Source organism: Erithacus rubecula, assembly GCF_903797595.1.
Source record: "Erithacus rubecula genome assembly, chromosome: 2".
In the NCBI taxonomy this organism is placed as follows: domain Eukaryota; kingdom Metazoa; phylum Chordata; class Aves; order Passeriformes; family Muscicapidae; genus Erithacus; species Erithacus rubecula.
In genome coordinates this window covers 41,346,850-41,364,717 of record NC_136685.1, presented here as the reverse complement: position 1 = coordinate 41,364,717, position 17,868 = coordinate 41,346,850, and the positions used below count along the sequence as shown (strand labels likewise).

The following is a 17,868-nucleotide window of genomic DNA, read 5'->3' as shown; positions in this document are numbered from 1 at the left end:
ATTTTGATATCAGCAAGAAAAAGGGAACTTGGATAATAGTATTAGTAACTGTCAAATTATCCTAAGTAAGAGATATTTTCAGTGTAAAGATTACATGTTTTTTTCCTTTTAGCAAAATCACACTGCTCTAATTTCTGTACATTTTCTCAGTTCCAGGGTGCCTCATGGTGGCTTTGCCCACATAATGGGTGGCAGCGGATTGCAAAATTTTACTATTGCTGCTGTACCATATACTGCAAATCTTTTACCAACATCAAGCACATGGTATGTTAACTATTCTCATTAAAATATCTTAAAACCAGGGCTTTTTCATGGCAGTCACTGTCAAAAGTGTAGTTCTTTAGAATATTAAAAGGTCCAAAAAGTTTTAAACAGTTTCTGCAATATTCACTCTCCAACATGAAAGTGGTGGGTTTTGTCCCAAATGATGTTACATTGTTTGCTCATTGTATGCAACTCAAATTTGTCTCATAAAAGGTAATTAAATTAATAAAGGAATATTAAAGTTAAATATTGTATTAGAACTTACTGAAGTGAAAAAGCAACTTAATTTCCTACAATATATTCAAATGCTCAGTGGCACTATATGTCTGCACAGGCTTGTTTTCTTCCATACATGTGATCTCTTCAGAGGTTTTAATCAAATGTTTAATATTGAGTTTTTTACTGAACTGTGGTGTCCTTTTTTTTTTTTTTTTCCAGTATCAACATGCTCAAGTTACCTGAATATCCAAGTAAAGAAATCCTGAAAGACAGGCTTCTTGTGGCATTGCACTGTGGAAGCTATGGTTATACAATGGCATAATGAAGTCTAGAAAACCCATCTGACTGTTAATGTGCAATTTTGAGTGGCAGAAGTAATTTTGGAAACTGTCAATAGGAAAGCATCTTAGATGCTGCAGCCCTTTGGCAGGGATGGACTTCAGAACTGGCATAGCATCATCAGCTTTTCCTTTATTATTGTCTTGTCAAGGTAGCTCTGATACCATCATAACAAACTTTTCAGTATGCTGTATTTTCATTTTTTAAAATTACAGATCTGTATGGAAATCAGTTTACATGCTTTTCATTATTACTTCAATCTGAGAAAGTTTTTCAGAATCTCTTTCCACAGTTTACATTCGATTTCCAGCTATGTGGTTGAATGACATTTGCATTGCAGTTTACTTTGCACTCAGATGGAATACTGCAAATGAAAAGAGTTGTACTTTATGCCTTGTTGCATGTGAAAGTGCCATTTATTTTTGCAGACCACTACAGAAAGTTCAATTGGAATATTGTACAGTAAGAGCTGATGTATTTTCCATTTCTTTGCATAGCAACAGAAATAAAATTTTATAACTTTTTAGTATTCTAATGTGTATAAAATGTAAAGATTAGACTGTTATGACTGGAAAAAACCTACAGATTGAGTTTATCTAGTTTATATTAAAATTTACACTATATTCTACTAAATATTTAAAGTATTTGTGACTTTTTAGTCAACTTGCAGTTTAGAATTTGTAAATATTGTTTAAGATCTATATCCATTGTTTGAATGACTTTACTCTTCCCTTGACATAATTGTATGTTCAAAGGTATTAATTAAATTTTAATATTTTAACCAAAATTGGAATGTATGTGTCTCTGTGAGCAGATTATTCTGTTTTCTACTAGGTTTATTATTAATCTTTCTATAATTTAAATTGTCATGGAACCAGTATTTGAGGAGTCATAGTCAAAGTGTATGGATGGACATAAAAAAATACACAAGGAAGTAAACTGAGCTTAGGAGGTTAACTGACTAAACTATGATAGAATCTCATGTCAAAATTTATATAGAATTAGAATGTGTTACACTTATCCAAAAATACACAGCAAGAGCTCAGCACATTTGGTAAGTAGCTGCACATGTTTGGGTTGATGATGCTGTTGCATAACTGCTTTTCTAGGGACCCTGGGGTCCCTACATTATTGTTTTGGTTCAGTCTGGGAATGTTTTTTTGTTGTTGGTATGTTTTCTCAGTTGTGGGTATGTTTTTTTTCTTTGTGAATTATTCCAGTCATCCCTGCTTGTCATGCTTTTGCCTTAAAGAATGCAAATTGGATTCTGTCCAGATGAAATTAGACAGAAAAAATTGATCCAAAAATGTACCAAATGCTAATGGATGAACATCAAATTTATGTCTGCAAGGCTTAAATGATATGAAGAATATCACGGAAGAATAGTACAGATCTGAAGAGTTCACAAATTAACTTGGTCACAGCAAACCCACCAAACAGGCAAATTTTGAGGTTCAGGTCCACAGCAGAAACTGTTTCCTACTGATCCCTTGATACTTTCCTATACCAAGTGCTAATACATGTGTAGCCTGAATTCACTAGCTGATTTAGGCTGCTTACTTAGTGCTGGTTTTTTTTCATATTTTATTTATTCTAATCTAAAGCATACATAATCTCTCTGGGGGAGTGAGAGAGAAATCCATGGACCATCTTGCCATGGTAATTTTCCTCTGAACTAAGCTTTATATATGAACTTATTAGCTTCACTTCCTTTTAGGTTCTGTTTGTGCACATGTTGTATAAATGTTGATTTAAATTCTGAGGCAGAGTCTGTGGCTGCAACATGAGGAGAATACCAGTTTTAGTTACTGGAAAGAGCAGACTCTTCCAGCAGGACAATCCAGGAAAAGTTGCTTGGTTATTGCTTTCAGGAAAGGGTGAAAGGGTATGAAATCTTAAAATCAGAGAGCAAAGTCTAACAAATGCTCTGGAAAGGAAATATGATAAACATTTTTTTTTTTCAAGTGCAATTGAAGAAAAGCAGAAAATTTGGAAATAGAGTGACTACAACCAAATAGACTGAGATTAAATGAGGCACAGTGAAAAGGACCAAAACTTGCCAAAATTACTCCAACTAAAATGATGAAATCAGGGAAAAAAGGTGAACAGAGAGGAGAAGGAACTAAAGAAATGAAATGTTAACAAAAAAAGAGCAATATTCCGAAACCAAGTGAAAACGTTAAAAGTGAATGGGGTGACAAGAAGTGCAGGGAATGAACCAAAGCTTGCCCAAATAATCCTCACTGAAATCAGAAGGTTTCATTCCTTTTCCTGAAAGGAAATGAGCAGGTGCTGTTATTCTCTGGCATGCTTGAGGAAGCTTAGGCTACCTGAATAGGTTACATGTCTGAGGATGTGTGGGGTTTAATATTAAATCCCAGTTGCCCTGAATCCTTCAGTTCAGGAAAAGTACTTTGCTTTCTTGCACAACTGGGCTGTGCTTGGTTTCCTGGTTCTATTGCTTATTTTACCATGTGCTTCTACAAAATAGATTGATAGGAGGACAGTGTGTTGAGCAATACAGTTTTATTAGGCATTGGCTATTTGTTTTCTTTATGTAAATTGGGATTTTTGTCTTTATCTAAGGTTTTACCATAAATAATGTTCTTTAACTGCTATGCAGTCTGTGATTTTTTTCCCTTTCACATGTTTTATTTACAGAAATATACAGCAGTTTCCAAGAAGCCAGAACATTGCATACTCCTGCAGTGTTCCAAGTGGGTCATACTGCAAGGCTGAATGAAGACAAAAAAGAAATTTTTTTTCCTCTTCTATATTGTACTGTAGGTGTCAACAAACAGTTTGGTCTCAAACAGTTCACCTAACATGCTTGGCAGCTGGTTTTGAAATGTAAAGGAGGGCAGAGTTTTAATGTTCTCAGCAGCTTCCTATGGCAGATCTCCCTGTTAACAGCCTCACAATGGTAAAGCAGATTATTCTTGTTGCCTCTGTGCCCCATGTTAGTCATGTCCCTTATGATGTATCTTGTAGGATTTCTTGAAATGTTTGCACTACTTAGCTCCCCAAAGAGATCAGAATGAAATTTCTCTAAAATCCTCCTGTAATAACAAAGCATGATGTAAAGATGTAGAAAATGGGAGGAGAGCTATTGATACTGGACTCTTGGTATAACATCAACCTTGTTAGCACTTGTTTTGAACAGGGTTTTTTCCTGCTGAAACCAAACAATGCTGTTGACTGCAGCTGACCATGTGAAATTAGCAGGATTTAATTACTGCATTGAAAGACTGTTTTTAGGACACCTGTGCCCTATTAGCAACAGGGTATGAAAAGCCTGTTGAGAAACTATAACTTAATATAGCTTATAGTTTAGAATGGTTAATTGGTTTATATTTGTTCTTTCCCACTGTGCCACTACAAGGCAGGGTGAGTCTTTTTATCTTGGAAAGAACAGAACAGATGTCTTGTCAGATCATAGATCATGAGTGCTCATTACATTTTATTATCTTTATGAAATGTTAGATAGCAAAGCCTAGTCTTTGATGCTTGAAAATGTGTTGTGCATCTCATGTTGCAAAACCATTAAAACCATAAACTGTGAAATGCGGCTTAATGACTCCTACTGTATGTTCCATAGTCAAATAAGATTGAAAATGGAATGAGAACAAGATGGTGGTTGGCCTGAATTTTCCAGTCACTTGGAGACTTTCACGTGCACAGTAGGAAAAAATATTAGGATCACCTGTGCTTTAGAAATTATGGGCAAGTCAGTAGTTTATGCAGCTATTATTGCTGAGAATTTCTATCATGTCTATAGAAGAGCATTTGTCTAGTTAAGAAGTAAAATCAGCAAACTCATAAACTGATGCTAAGAACCAAAGCTTTAAATCAACTAGATTAAACCTCCTCAGGGATTCTTGAGTTGTAAAGATAAGTGCTTTTCAAGTCAGAACATCTGTTTTTATCCACACTTACTATAGGTAATCATACAGACAAGAGGCAAGATAGATAGACAAGAGAGTGTGATACATGTTTTACGGACATACTTGTCAATTCAACAACATTTTTACACTCCAAGGACACTAACAAAATTAAATTATTTCTGTGGATCTAGCTGTTGTTTAGAGGCAGTAGGAATCACACCACATAAGGAATCCTAGTGTAAGGTTACTGACTTAGGTTAATTACTGGCTAGTTTCATTTGAAAATAGCTCTGTGCAGTTAGGTATATTGAAACATTTCTAATTGTGTGTGTAAAGCAATATTTCTAATTTCAGTTTTACAAATCTGCATATAATTCAAACGAATAGAATATATTAATAAAAATGGAAAAGATTGCACCTTTAGTTTGAGTTTAAAAATGGCATTATCTTTCCATAAATGGCATATAATTTAGTTGGAGAAGATTGTTTGAAATGCAGAAATACATTGTTTGAAATACAGATTAGGCTCAAAACACCACTAAGAAGGTGATCCACTGAAATATTTCCTCTGAAATCAATACCATTTGTGTGGCAATCACTTGTGTGTTAAAAAGTCTCTCATCAGAAGCACTTTGGTCTTCTTATTTTATTAACTACTTTACATCAATAGATTTTGTCTTATATCAGACCCCTCCCAGATTTTTCCTGATCTTTTTCTCTGAATGTTACATATAACCATTGGTAGGAATAGCAAATAACATCCCTAAATATGTGTTGTGTTTTTCTAGTGGGAAATTGTTTTTAAAAAATAAAATACACTAATATGGTTGGAAACTGGTTGATGCCAAAAGAACAGAAGTTGAGCAGGAGTACAAACACTATGAAGGGAAGTGTCCTTGAGCTCACTGTTTGTAGCTGCATATACTTGCTGCATTGAGTGCTTGTGACATTCTGTGCCAAGAGTTCAACTATTCAGTTTCATACAGGGCCAAGTGATTCATTGGGATTATTAGGATACTCCTGGGATAGCTTCGCCATACTGATTGCCTCTGACATACCAGTTTGCTTAGATTAAAAAGCAATTGTTGCTGTCTAGTCAAATTTATAACCCCTGCTAAAAGGAAACTGAACCCTAGTGCTGTCCAGTATATAAAAACACCTTTGGTCTACAAATTACATGGATTGGAAAGAAAACTGAACGCTTGAAAGAATGATACTAGGTAGCATGCATAGGGCAAAGATTTCACAGGTGTCTAATAGACAGCTTTTCTGTGCTGGTAAGTTTATTCTGATGTATTTAGGTCAATGTATAAACACTATTTTCGATTAATTCTTCTAATTGCTCTCTTTATTTATACAAAGTGATGCAGCTATTGATTGGTATGTGGATGCCTGTGGATGTTACGACAGCTTGGCTTTTTGGTGTATGTCAGCTAAAAGATGGGATTGTACTATGGGGGATCTAAATTTTGTATTAGATTAGGTTTGGAGAGGTGGCCTGAAGACAACTACTGTGCTTTGCCCCTGATTTGTGGGACATATTAGTGATGCTCTTAGGTGTAGGACCATAAGCAAGAAAAAAGAGGAAATAAATGGTAGAGGCACACTTGTGAAAGTGAAGAGTATCATCAGGAAAGAGGTGAGTCGTGTCCTGAGTATAAATGTGGAGTAATGGGTGTTTTGTGAACAGATACGTCACTCAGCTGGCAGATGGGAAAAGTGCCTGGGCCTTGTAGAGGTATGATCCTTTTTTCTTCCCTGCCTGGTCTGAAGGCTGCAGTCTGCTGCCACTGAGACTGGGAAGGCTGGTTGGGCACAGCCAGGAGGGTTGCTGGAGCATGGTAGATTTTCTTTGTGTTTGCTGCTATCTCAGAATAAGCCTACTGCTGGTTTGTTTTGGTATATCCCTCCCACCCCATGCCTTAAGGCAGATTTTTTGGCGGTGTTTGCCTAAAGCAAGTTAAGCTTCTGCTGAAAGGGCACTACTTCAAATTGTATGTGAGAGGGAGCTCCCTTCTATGGATGTGAGATGCTCCCCCTTAAGCACAGTGGCATGAATAACTGCTGAAATGTGTCTCTGGTCTAGGAAAATTCTAAATGTAAAATCCATGGGCAGGACACGTGGGGGTCAATAGTCATATCTGTGCTTTTGGTCCTTAGTGCCTTGACATAATTTTAAAATACACCTTATTTATGTTGTGTGTTTATTTGTTTTGGAAATAGTCTCTGTGTTTCTCTGCTTAGGTTGTAGCTCTTTGTGGAAATGGGTTTTTTTAGCATATTTAGAATCTCCATCTTCAGTATTGACTACATTGTGGCAATTTAGGCAAATATACTTTCAGTCTTTGTTCTTCATTAGTTTCTGTACAATTCTGTACAATTGTACATTCTGCAACAATTTCCTGTGTCTTCAGTGGTAATGCTACTAGAGGAATGGACAAAAATAATAGAAATGCATGAGTGAACAACGGTGATAATCTTTAATGTAAAGCTGTGCTTTTTATAAGGTGCATTAATACTTTGATTTAAAATATCTAAAAGTCCCAGTAGCGTGTAATTACAGCTCATAGCAATGTGCACTTTGTGTGTGTGCTTGAAGAAAAGGTTTTTCTTACTGTCTTTTACAGAAAAAAGCAACAAATAAAAAACCCTTTTACCATGTCTTGCCCTGCTGGCCTGTAGGTTTTGTTTCTGCTTGTCTCTCTGTCTTGTTTCCAGTACCAAGCTTCTCGGTTACTCAGTCCTGACTGGTTTGATGTGAGTTCACCAGGGTCTTTTGCTCTGTCATGTCTCTTTGTAGCTAACAGACAGCAGAGTTCAATGGACAGGCAGATGACAGGGAGGCTGCTGCGGCTCGTGTTTGATGTCTGCGCCTGCCTCTGACCCCCTTTGCAACCTGGGTGAATCCCTTTGTGTCCCTGTACGTAGGCTGTGCTACTGCAGTTACACTGTAAACTTCTGAGGGACCAGACAGCCTCTGTGCCTGCGTGACACCACGCAAGCCCCTGCGTTTGGCAGGGATATGTGGGACAATCCAGGCACAGTGTCTGTGTTTTCACCCAGGGTTTACTTCTGTTCCTTGGGGACTGCCCTTGAGTGGGGTCTCAGGAGTGTACTTGCTCTTCTGTCTCACCCATCCTGCTGAGCCCTTCTGGCAGCTGGTGCAAACCACAGCAGATGGTTGTCATAAACTTGTGCTCAGGAAACCTCAGTATCTTGAAAATGCTGTTTAGTGCTTGCCAGTCACAGATTTTGAAAATGGTAATAGATGGGCTTGGGATCAACCAAACTCTCTCCAAGACTTGCTTCTGCATCAGTGTCTAGTCCTGCCCTGTCACCATGACCATATGCTTGGTAAAATGTGGGGGAATACGTTTGTTTCTGCGCTCTGTCTGGAAAGCAGTGATGTCTGATAACCAGTGAACTGGCAGGGATGTTCCATAAAAGTGTGACTCGGGTGTTTTGATTTGCCCTGGAAGCACCATCTTGTCAAGAACCTTTGTAGGCTTTTACACCCAGACACTGATGGTCTGAATGGAGAGGTGCTTCTGATAAGGTGGGAAATCCCCATGGTTTAATGCTGATTCCTTGGTGTTCAGATAAATAAGAATCTAAGTGTTGCTTTCCAGTTTGTCACAAAGTTGAAAAGTTGCTTTTAAGCAGTAGGAGTTATCCTACGGCAGGCAAATATTTCTCCTTAAAGCAGAAGTGAATTTAATTTTCAGAAGCCTTCATACTCCTCTTACTTGGGTCTGTTCCTGTATCCATTCAGCCTCACCTGGAAACTTCTGTCCCAAGACTAACTGCCTAAAGTTGAACCCATGCTGCAAGTCCATCTGATGTCAATCCTATCTTTTTTCTATTTGTACAAGCTCCCACTGGTGTAATCTATAGAGTCTGCATTTTTGTTTTTGTTATGTACAGACTCTAAATCTAATCTGGACCTTCAGTATGCATTTGCAATGAATGTGATTTTTGGTTTAATAAAATAAAACTCAGTGCACTTGTGTCATTTTAAGAAGAACAGTTACATACACGAAAAGACTTTTGGTCTGTGTTTGAAGGGGATGGCACTTAAAAAACTCAACAATTTGGGAGCAAGGTTGGGGAGTTTCTTGATTTTTCCAGAAATGTGCTGATCTCTTCATCCAGGGTGCTATCCTTCACCTCTACAGAGGTGCTGCTTTTTTAAAGCATACCTTGTTTTTCCTATGATTGTGGAATATCAGATCTTTCAATTTCATGCAATTTCCCTCCCCTTCAGGCAAATCAAATTTCACAGCATCAGGAAGGCTTCTGAGGAGGATGGAAGACAGGATGGAAAGCAGTAAACCAGCAAAGAATCTGCAGAGTTTGAAGGTCTCTAATTTTGAAGGTGACACATAGTTATGTGGTGATTTATGCCAAACATCAACTCCTACTGTCCCTCAAAAAAGGAGTGCCAAGTATATAAAATATTTCCACTGATTTTGCTGCCTTAGGACAAAATACTCTGATCCTGAACCATAAAGCTGTACTAGTTTAGTATGTCTGAACCTGCTTAAGTAAGGGAACTTAGCTATTTTGACATTTTTATCTGATTTCAGTCTTTGTAGGATACCAGTTCTTCCAGCTGCCAAAGACCAAACTAAATGTGGGATATCCTGTTCATCAGACTTATGTAAATTGGTGGGTAATGGAAGGTCCTTATTCAGAAACCTTTGCTGAGATTCCAAAATCTTTTAACTTTTGGGCAGAAACATAATTTTTATCAATTACTTGTTTAAGAAATGGTCTCTTGCTTAGAAATCAGTATAAGTTGCTGGAATGGGAGGATCACACAGTATGCCTCTAATGAATAGTATTTAATACAGAGTTAATTAGTCCAATTCCTCTTTCCTCTAATGAATTTAGTGTTTTGTATGTTAGCCTTTTTTTTTGTAGACAGCTCCCTGTGGGAGGTGTGAATTTGACCTTCGAATAATATGCCTCGTCATTTCCTCCCATTTTTGATTTCTTTTTATTGCCAAACTGCTAAATTTATGTTCTGAGTCTTGATTTATCTAAATCTGTACTGAATCCAGGTAACACAAATCAGGACACTTACCTTTGAGGAGCCTTTTACTGTCTTTAGATTCTTTCTCCATGTATAAGACCAGCTTGAAATATGAAAGATAACATCTGCCATCTGTATCTTCATATGTAGTCTTGAGCAGTTCTTAAAATTCTGAATTTTGGAGGAACATGTGTTTCTGCTTACGTTGTCCTAAGACCATATTTCCTCTTTTTTGCTGGATCTCAAAGACTGTGGTAGGAAAAGACTGATCAGTAGTCTCCAGAGAAAGCATCAATGTCTTGATAAGGCATTTCCTCTGCTACATATCACAGGGTACCTAGGGCAAACTGGGGAAGAAGTTTCCACAGAAATGTGGTGTGCACAGGCTGCTGAATACATCATCTCTTTGTTTCAGAGCTCAGGCTGCAAATATTGTCCAAATGTGTCAGTAAAACAGCTTTACTTAAAAGAGGATAAAATTAATGCCTTGAAGGAGAAGCCTGATGGGCAAACAAAGGGACTATAAAAACTGAGGAGGCCCCTTTGGATGCATGGACAAGAACAGACTCCTATCTCTCTTCTAATTGTTTGCAGAAACTGCAGGAGGGCTGTTGCAATGATCACCTGAGACTTGTCAGCTCTGGGATCTTCTCCCCGTTTCTCTCCAGCCCTGGTGACTACAACTGCCCTTCTCTCTCTTGCTTCTTTTTTCTCTCTCCTCCCTCTCTCATCTTTCTTCTCTTGATGGGGGAATTATCCTTCCATTAGTCATAAAGAAAGCAGGTTAGAAAGAAAGAACTCTGTTTTGTGGAAACACTTTAACTGTATTTTTTGCTCTGCATTGAATGTTATTTAATTCATGCCACCAGATGGACCAGCAGTCTGAGATGTTCTCCACTGTGGCCCCCTCAGCTGACTCCTATTGTGGTTTTGTGTGTGGATGAGTCTCTCTCCTTGCACATACACCAAGCACATGCTTGTGCCAGCCTTGAAAAATGTTAACAATAAATTTTCCTTTAGCTTTCACAGCTATTTCCAGTTTTCATTAGCAGCTCTGATTATTAGGGCAGATGCTTTAAAGGTTGGCACATATTAGAAAATGCAGTGAGGAAGATCATGGTGATGTCAGAGGAGACTCTGAGACCCTTGTCATAGGAATGAAAACAAAAAAGTTTAGTACAAGTCAACTCTGAATAGTTAATGAAGGTCAGCTAAAATTAAACTTGAGGCAGCTGTCCCTTAAAATGCTTCTTGCTCCAATCTTGCTGTGCTCTGGGTGGTGTTCAATCCTTACACCGTATGTCCCAGCTGAACTTAAAAGGTAACACTATCCTTCCTACCCCACAGCCTCTCCCAAAGAAACCACTTTGTGGTGTTTTGACTTTCATTTTTTTTAGAAATATCTAATTACTACAGGGAGAGAATGAATCCGCAGCAAGCATGGATGTTTTTTTTGGTTTCATGTTCTTGTGTTTATTTTTTTAATGTAAATTTCATCTAAGTGAAATTGAATCCATTTTACCTGAAACCTGATAAGTCAAGGTGATTCCTTTTGCTACCTGGATTTCAGTTTGACTGCAAAGCTGATATCAGTCGAGTGTTGGTGTCCTGCCCTGTGGCCTTGAACACTCTGTCTGATGCAAATCCTGTTATGCTGGTGTGTAAGAGCTCTCTGTATTTACTGCTGTGTGGCCATGCAGGCAGTATTTCTGATCTAAGCACTGACCAGTGCTCTTTGTTGCACTTGGTGAGATGGTAATGGTCAGCAGTAGATAAGATTCAAATAACCCAGTGGGACAGGTCTATCTAAACCTTACAGAGACTGTGGAGCTCTTCTTGGAAAGCAAAGGCCATAAAATTTATTGATGCTGCAGCTACATTCTGGTGTCTCCTGCCACTACCCACCCTGCAGCACTATTGCTGGCTATAAAATCAAGTTATTTTTTCCCCTATGGTTATTAATTTTAACTTAAGCATTGTAAATTCAATGCAGAGATATTTACTTACTGTAAATTTGTCTCCCATGAAACAAAGGGGCACTAACTTTGCAGACTTATGTACAAGGTATCTGTTTCTGTTAAAAATAATGGAAACTGCAGGTTAGGACATCTTGTAGAGTAAGTGTACATACTAAGAATCAATAAGTGTTTTATTAGTGCCTGGAAATAGTTTGACTATAAAAGATTTAAAAAAAAAAAACCCAATTGCTATAAAAAGATAAAATTAACCTTCTGCTTTACTTTCATTTAAAAACTTGTGTTTCTTTTTTGTAGGTAACAATTTCTTTTTTCTTCCTGTAATGTTTGGACTTGGAAGAAAATGGCTTTAAATTATGACTTTTATTTATTCAAATGCATGGTTGGCATCATAGGTTTTACAGTTCCTATTAGAAGTTTGAAAAATATTTATTGCTACATTGAAAGAGAACAAAATTCAATTTAGAAGTATAATTTCCTAGCACTAAGACACTTGATAACTTGGGAGAGATTAATCGAGCCTTATGACAGAGACTTGATTTAAAGCAGGAGATTAACACTGTTTTATGGGCCCATACCACAAGTGAATTAGCTCAAGAAATCTGTTTGAAGCTGCTGAGTTGTCTGTTAGAAAAAGGTCTCTGGATATTTATTTGTTCACTGCTGAGTACTTGCTATAGGTTTGTCCCTCTGGCAACACAGGAACAAACTTCACACTAGCCGTGCTTATTTCACAGTACAATGTTTTATTTCATTCTTTGTTATCCCACAGGATGCTGGAGTGCTTTGGAGATCAGCTATTGGTTCAGGGGGATAAATAGTAATAAATAAAATAAACAAAGTCAAAATTATCAAACAGAATTACAGTGGTGTTCTGATTTCATTGATATTGAGGACAAAAAAAAAAAAAAAAAAAAGAAAAGCTTAAGTAGTGTTTTAATTGGAAAGGTTCTTTCCCTACACTTCTTGTAAATATTTTTTTTTTATCAGCAAAAAAACCTAATTTCCTGTCCTACATATAAAAGTGTTTATCTTTGGAGCACATTAAAGGTGCTCAGAAGTTGGGCCATCAGGCTGGTAGATACAGGATGTACACAAGTAGCAGAGGGAACTGGGAGCTGATGTGCCAGGGCTGCAGCTGACTGCTGATCCATGTTGGCACTCGGGCTCTGCTTCTGATATAAACTATATCAGCACCAAATGAGAAAAAAACTCTGTGGCACTCAATCCATTTCTGTCATTTGGCAGCTGTGCTCTATATCTGAAGATAAGAGACACCAAATTAACTGGTAGTCCTTAAGATCCCATATGCTTTATTTGGAGTAAAGGAGAAATCATGTCAGGTGTATAAATAAATATAATGAATGTGCCTGTGTGTATACACAAGATATGCATGTATGCACACAAATTCTTTATCCTCCAGTACCTTTCAACTCTTTTGGAAAAAAGTTTGAAGCAGCTGCTCTTGTAAGTTCAGTTAGTCCAAAATGAGGTCGGCATGATTTTGCGTAATTTTTAGTTTTTATTTGTCCTAGATTTGTAGCATCCGGGGTTTTAGTTCTAAAGCTCTTTCTTCTGGCTATGCAAATGAGTCTGAAGAATTGTCCTTCTAACATATAGATTGGATGATTGTCATAATGATATGATTTTAACACCAAGTTTGTGTTACCTGCAATAAGATAATATATAGAGGCACATTATCAAATGCTGCACTGCAGAGGTAAATGCAAAGACTAGCAGTTTGTATGCACTAGGTATGCAATGACAAATGCTTAAAAAGTGCCTTTTCTGGGTATGTCAAGCAGCATCCTGTTTCTTTGGTACACGTAAAAATTGACAAGTCTGGTAAGGTGTGTACATTTTGCTGGTGTGAATATCTGCATTTCATACAGCCAAAACAATGTATGGTGTGCAGACAGAAGTGTGGGTGGGAGAGCAGCATTTATGTGCAAACAGCTTGAAGCCTGTTTGGGAGACTTAGGGAAAAGGGAAAGGGAATATTCTGTCTTCATCCTCCAGGCGGAGCAACAGCCTTTGCCCCATGCCTGCAGCATGGGCATGAAATTCTGCTCATCATGTGAAATACCAAACCAATACCATGATCTGCAGCTTGGGGGTCAGGACAGCAACCTGGTTAAAAGGGGCTGACTCAGACAGCAACAGAAGAGAGCTAAAAAAGCATTGCTGAGTGTAAGCAAGTGTTCAGAGACATAAGACCTGAATAATAAAGGACAGGTACCTGAGGAAAATACAGTTCTTATTTGTTTTTGCTTTAGGATTTCTCCAAACTTTTATGATTCCCTTCAGCAAAGGCTTGAACTACCTGAATGAGCTTGGCTGAAGTAAGCCACAGTCTCTGAATGCTGCAAGCAGCAGGTGACAGCTCTGTCCATCTTGACAAGGTTTCCACATCTGTGCCTCTTGATGAGCTCACACACAGCCACAAAGCTCACACAGGTTTACCCCCGTGTAAAGGGCAAAGAGACAAAGCCCTGTTACCTCAGGAAAGTTACAGTCAGTGGAGGTGTTATCTTGTGAACTCCCCAGGTTTCCTCTGAGCTCAGTTTCGAGGGGCTTCCCTTCCCCTGTGTGCCATCAAGGAAAGCAGTTGCCATCTGGTCCAGAGTGTTTGTAAAGTTCATCGCTGCAATAAATGTCATTCTACAGGAATATAAACAGGCTGCTGCTCTACTGCATGACTGGGTATTCACTCCAGTATGCCAAAAACTTGGAATTTATTAATGCCAGTAAAATTAAAATGGATATTTTCCAGTAGAAATTGCCTTGGTAGAACACTGGCTGTGATGCTGCTGGGGACACCACTGACTTGCTGTGGTGCCCCATTTTTTTTTCTTTTCTTACAACTTGCATGTAACTTAAGTTTACTTGGCTTCAACTGATGCTGGAAACTTGACCATTCAATTAAATATTCCTTCTGTAAGGTGTCCTTTCCATGTCCATGACACTCAGACACCATGGCCAAACCTTTCTTGCTTCTAATTAATTCTTGAGTCTTTTAAGTACTTTGAACTCTGTGCTTAGTATTATGAAATACTCTTCAGTACTGGAAAGGCGTATCAATTTCCAAGCTTCCAATTCTACATCCCTACCTTCTTCCTATCTTTCCCATAACACTCTCCTCAGACTTTATATCACAATTTGCAGTTTATCTGGGTTTGAGGGTTTTTTTGTTTTTGTTTTTGTTTTTTGTTTTCAGACTATGGACAGGGGAGTTACAGTTACTGTCAGATTGAATTTATGTAATCCATACCTAGGAAGATTTTAACTTACTATTCCAGTTTTTAAATAGCCAAGAACTGTGATAGCATTTATATGAATATAGATAAACAGAAATTCCAATGAGAAGCATGAAAGAAGGAGAACTTTTTTATTTATTTTCTGCAAAGCCAGACTCTCAATCAAGTCTTTGTGCAGACACATACACAGCACGGAAAAAAAATAGAAGGAATTTGAAGTCCACATGCAGCTGCAGACCTCTGTCACTGGAATAGCAGAAATGTGCTGAGGTAGTTTGCATGACTGGATCTAGAGAAGGGCTCTGCATCCAGTGATATGCTGGGAGAGTGATGCTTGACTCACAGGGAAGCTGGACTGAATTAGGAAAAACTGAAGTCAACAGGGCAAATGCCAGACTGTGGAATCACATGAGCTGCACCCAAGGGTGCCAAGCACTGTCTGATTGCAAAAATTGCAAAATCCTTCTCTGTCATCTTGAAAATTTGATTACTCTCAGGGAACAGAACAAAGGCAAATGCCTTTTAATCCCATTTTAATGAAAGTTAGGAGGAGAATCTGGGGAACTTTTGAACCTATCAGCCTAACCTCAGTTCTCAGGCAGGTTATGGAGCTTGTTTTCCTGGATACATGTCCAAGTGTGGGAAGGATGGGAAGGTGACTGGCAACAGCCATTGTGGGTGTACCATGGCAAATTGTGCCTGACCAGTCTGACCAGATGTTCATGCAGTGGTGAGCAGATGAAAGGATTGTGGTGTGGGATGTTTATGCTCTAGTACCCTTCTGTGAGGTGCAGAGGGAAAGAATGGCAGAGGCCAGAGGCTAACTGCAACAAGGGCAATTCCAAGTAGATATTAGAAATTGTTTTCCACCATGAGGGTGGCCAAACACTGTAAGAGCCTGGCCAGAATGCTTTTGTGTCTGTTCTGTAAGAGCCTGGCCAGAGAGTTTTTTGGGTGTCTGTTCTTGAAGACATTCAGAGCTAAAACATGGCTATGAGCAACCTGATCTAGTTGATCTGCTTGAGAAAGGAGGTCAATCTACTTGATATGCTGAGGTCCTTTACATCCATATCTGGGATTTGAGAAAGATGTAAGTCTCTGGCTTGCTTATCTGATGGTGGCATCTCAGATGTGGATCTTTTCAAGTGACTGTCCTAACTAATGGAATCATGACATTTTCTTAATGAGAAATGTTGGCCAAACCTAGCTTTCTTTTCATACAAGTTCTGGAGGAGGTGGAAATGACAACTCTTGAGAGTTACCTTTTCCTATGCCCTGCTTCATCCAAACCCAGTTTATTCTTGAACAGATAAAATTGGTTAACAGCACTACATAATTTATTCTTTGTTAATATATTTTTTGTGTTGTAGTGGAAACAAATAGTTTTTGGGAAAATTTCTTTTACAGCATTTGACATCAGCCAGAAAAACAATTTTCATGACAGAAAGCAAGAAACAAATAGGACTTGCCTTGTGATTAAAGAGTGTGATTTTGTCATTCATATTGCAAAGTACATGCAAGTTTCTCTGATAGAACTAGGAAATCTTCAAGGTTGAGTTTCACGAGAAGGTGTCATTTTGTTTGAGCCATTCCCTTTTCATTTGGAGAATATGTTTTCAATAAGAGGCTGAAGTCTGCTGGTTCTTGCAGTCATGCAGGTGCATTACTGTGTTATCCAGACAGAATGAATTCTGCTTTTCCCCTCAGCCATTTGAAAATTTATTCCAGTGTGGTGATAGGCACCACCCTCTTCCCTTCATGTCCCTCCTACCCCAAGACTAGACAAACTATTCCTGTGGCCAGAGAGGCCTCTTCCAGTGCAAAGGACTAGAGAAGGTCTCTGAGCAGGAGTGAGTGGGTGTCTGCATTGCTCCCTCTCTCATGGTGCTGCTGGCTCCTGCAGTGCCTCCAGGTCTGGCAACAGGGAAAGCCATCATGCTGCTGCTCCTCCTACTGGAATACACTCTGTTCCTTAAAGCCTAGAGACGTGACAATCTCCACATGGTTAAAATTTTGCTTGGGGAATATTTTGCAGATGATTCTAAGTGTATTTCTGCAGCCTGTCTTCCACTGTCCATCTGGGATTTGTAAAGGGCCTGCAACACCTCCAGAAATGAAGACCACCTTCTACTGACTTCCTGGGCAGCAGAATTTGTGTGACTGGAATCTGGAAACATTGTCCTTGCACACTCACCAGTTGTCAGAGACTTCATGCCATTCACAGCCACAAATTTTAAAAGGTGGGGAGGAAAAAAAGAGTGGAAGAGCTTCAGAATTAGGTTAGAGATATATCATCTTTTGAGACATTAACTTAAACAGTTGAGATAGGGATGTGATTTTCATCACTCACCTTCACTTCTATTTAATGTGCAAATCAAATGGCAGGTGCAAGGGTTTGTTTGTGAGGTCCCCTAGAACAGGGGCTGCCTACACAAAACCCAGTGCTTGAGGAATTCAGAGGCTTCTGAAACAGGATGCCTTAATGTGGAGTCATTCACTCAGCTGGGGATGTTCAAAATTGTGAGTGAAACTTTTAATTTTGGGGGCCAGTTAATTTCCTTAGGGGCCATGAAGCCATCTGAACCTTTAGGCAAAATTTCAGGAATCAAAAAATGCATCTTCCTATTGTAAAAAAGGGACTGTTGTTCAGCACAAGGAACAGGTTTATGTGAGTTGTATTTCAACTATTCTTTTTTGTCATTTTGTTCTTAGATCTCTGAGCTGTCTATAAGAGTAAAAAAGTTATTGCTAGAGAAATTGGAAACTGGTAGTTGATAAGTAGTGCTACATCACTCTGCAAAGAATAGTTGATGAATGCTACCATTGTACATGAAATGTTTCTTTTCCCCCCTCTTTAATAGCAACATTTTAAACTACATTGTCCCACACAGGGG

At 38.5% G+C, this 17,868-nt stretch overlaps 1 protein-coding gene across 5 annotated transcripts in view; it reads left to right on the top strand.

Moving 5' to 3' along the window:
- HACE1 (HECT domain and ankyrin repeat containing E3 ubiquitin protein ligase 1) overlaps positions 1 to 2,770 on the top strand; it is a 49,043-nt gene extending 46,273 nt beyond the window's left edge. For all 5 annotated transcript variants that reach the window (XM_079326175.1, XM_079326174.1, XM_079326177.1 and 2 more), the window contains exons 23-24: positions 151 to 264; positions 703 to 2,770. In XM_079326175.1, the coding sequence (XP_079182301.1) occupies positions 151 to 264; positions 703 to 805 (217 nt within the window). In that variant the 3' untranslated portion in view covers positions 806 to 2,770. The remainder of the gene's footprint in view (positions 1 to 150; positions 265 to 702) is intronic.
- Positions 2,771 to 17,868: the final 15,098 nt, after the last annotated feature.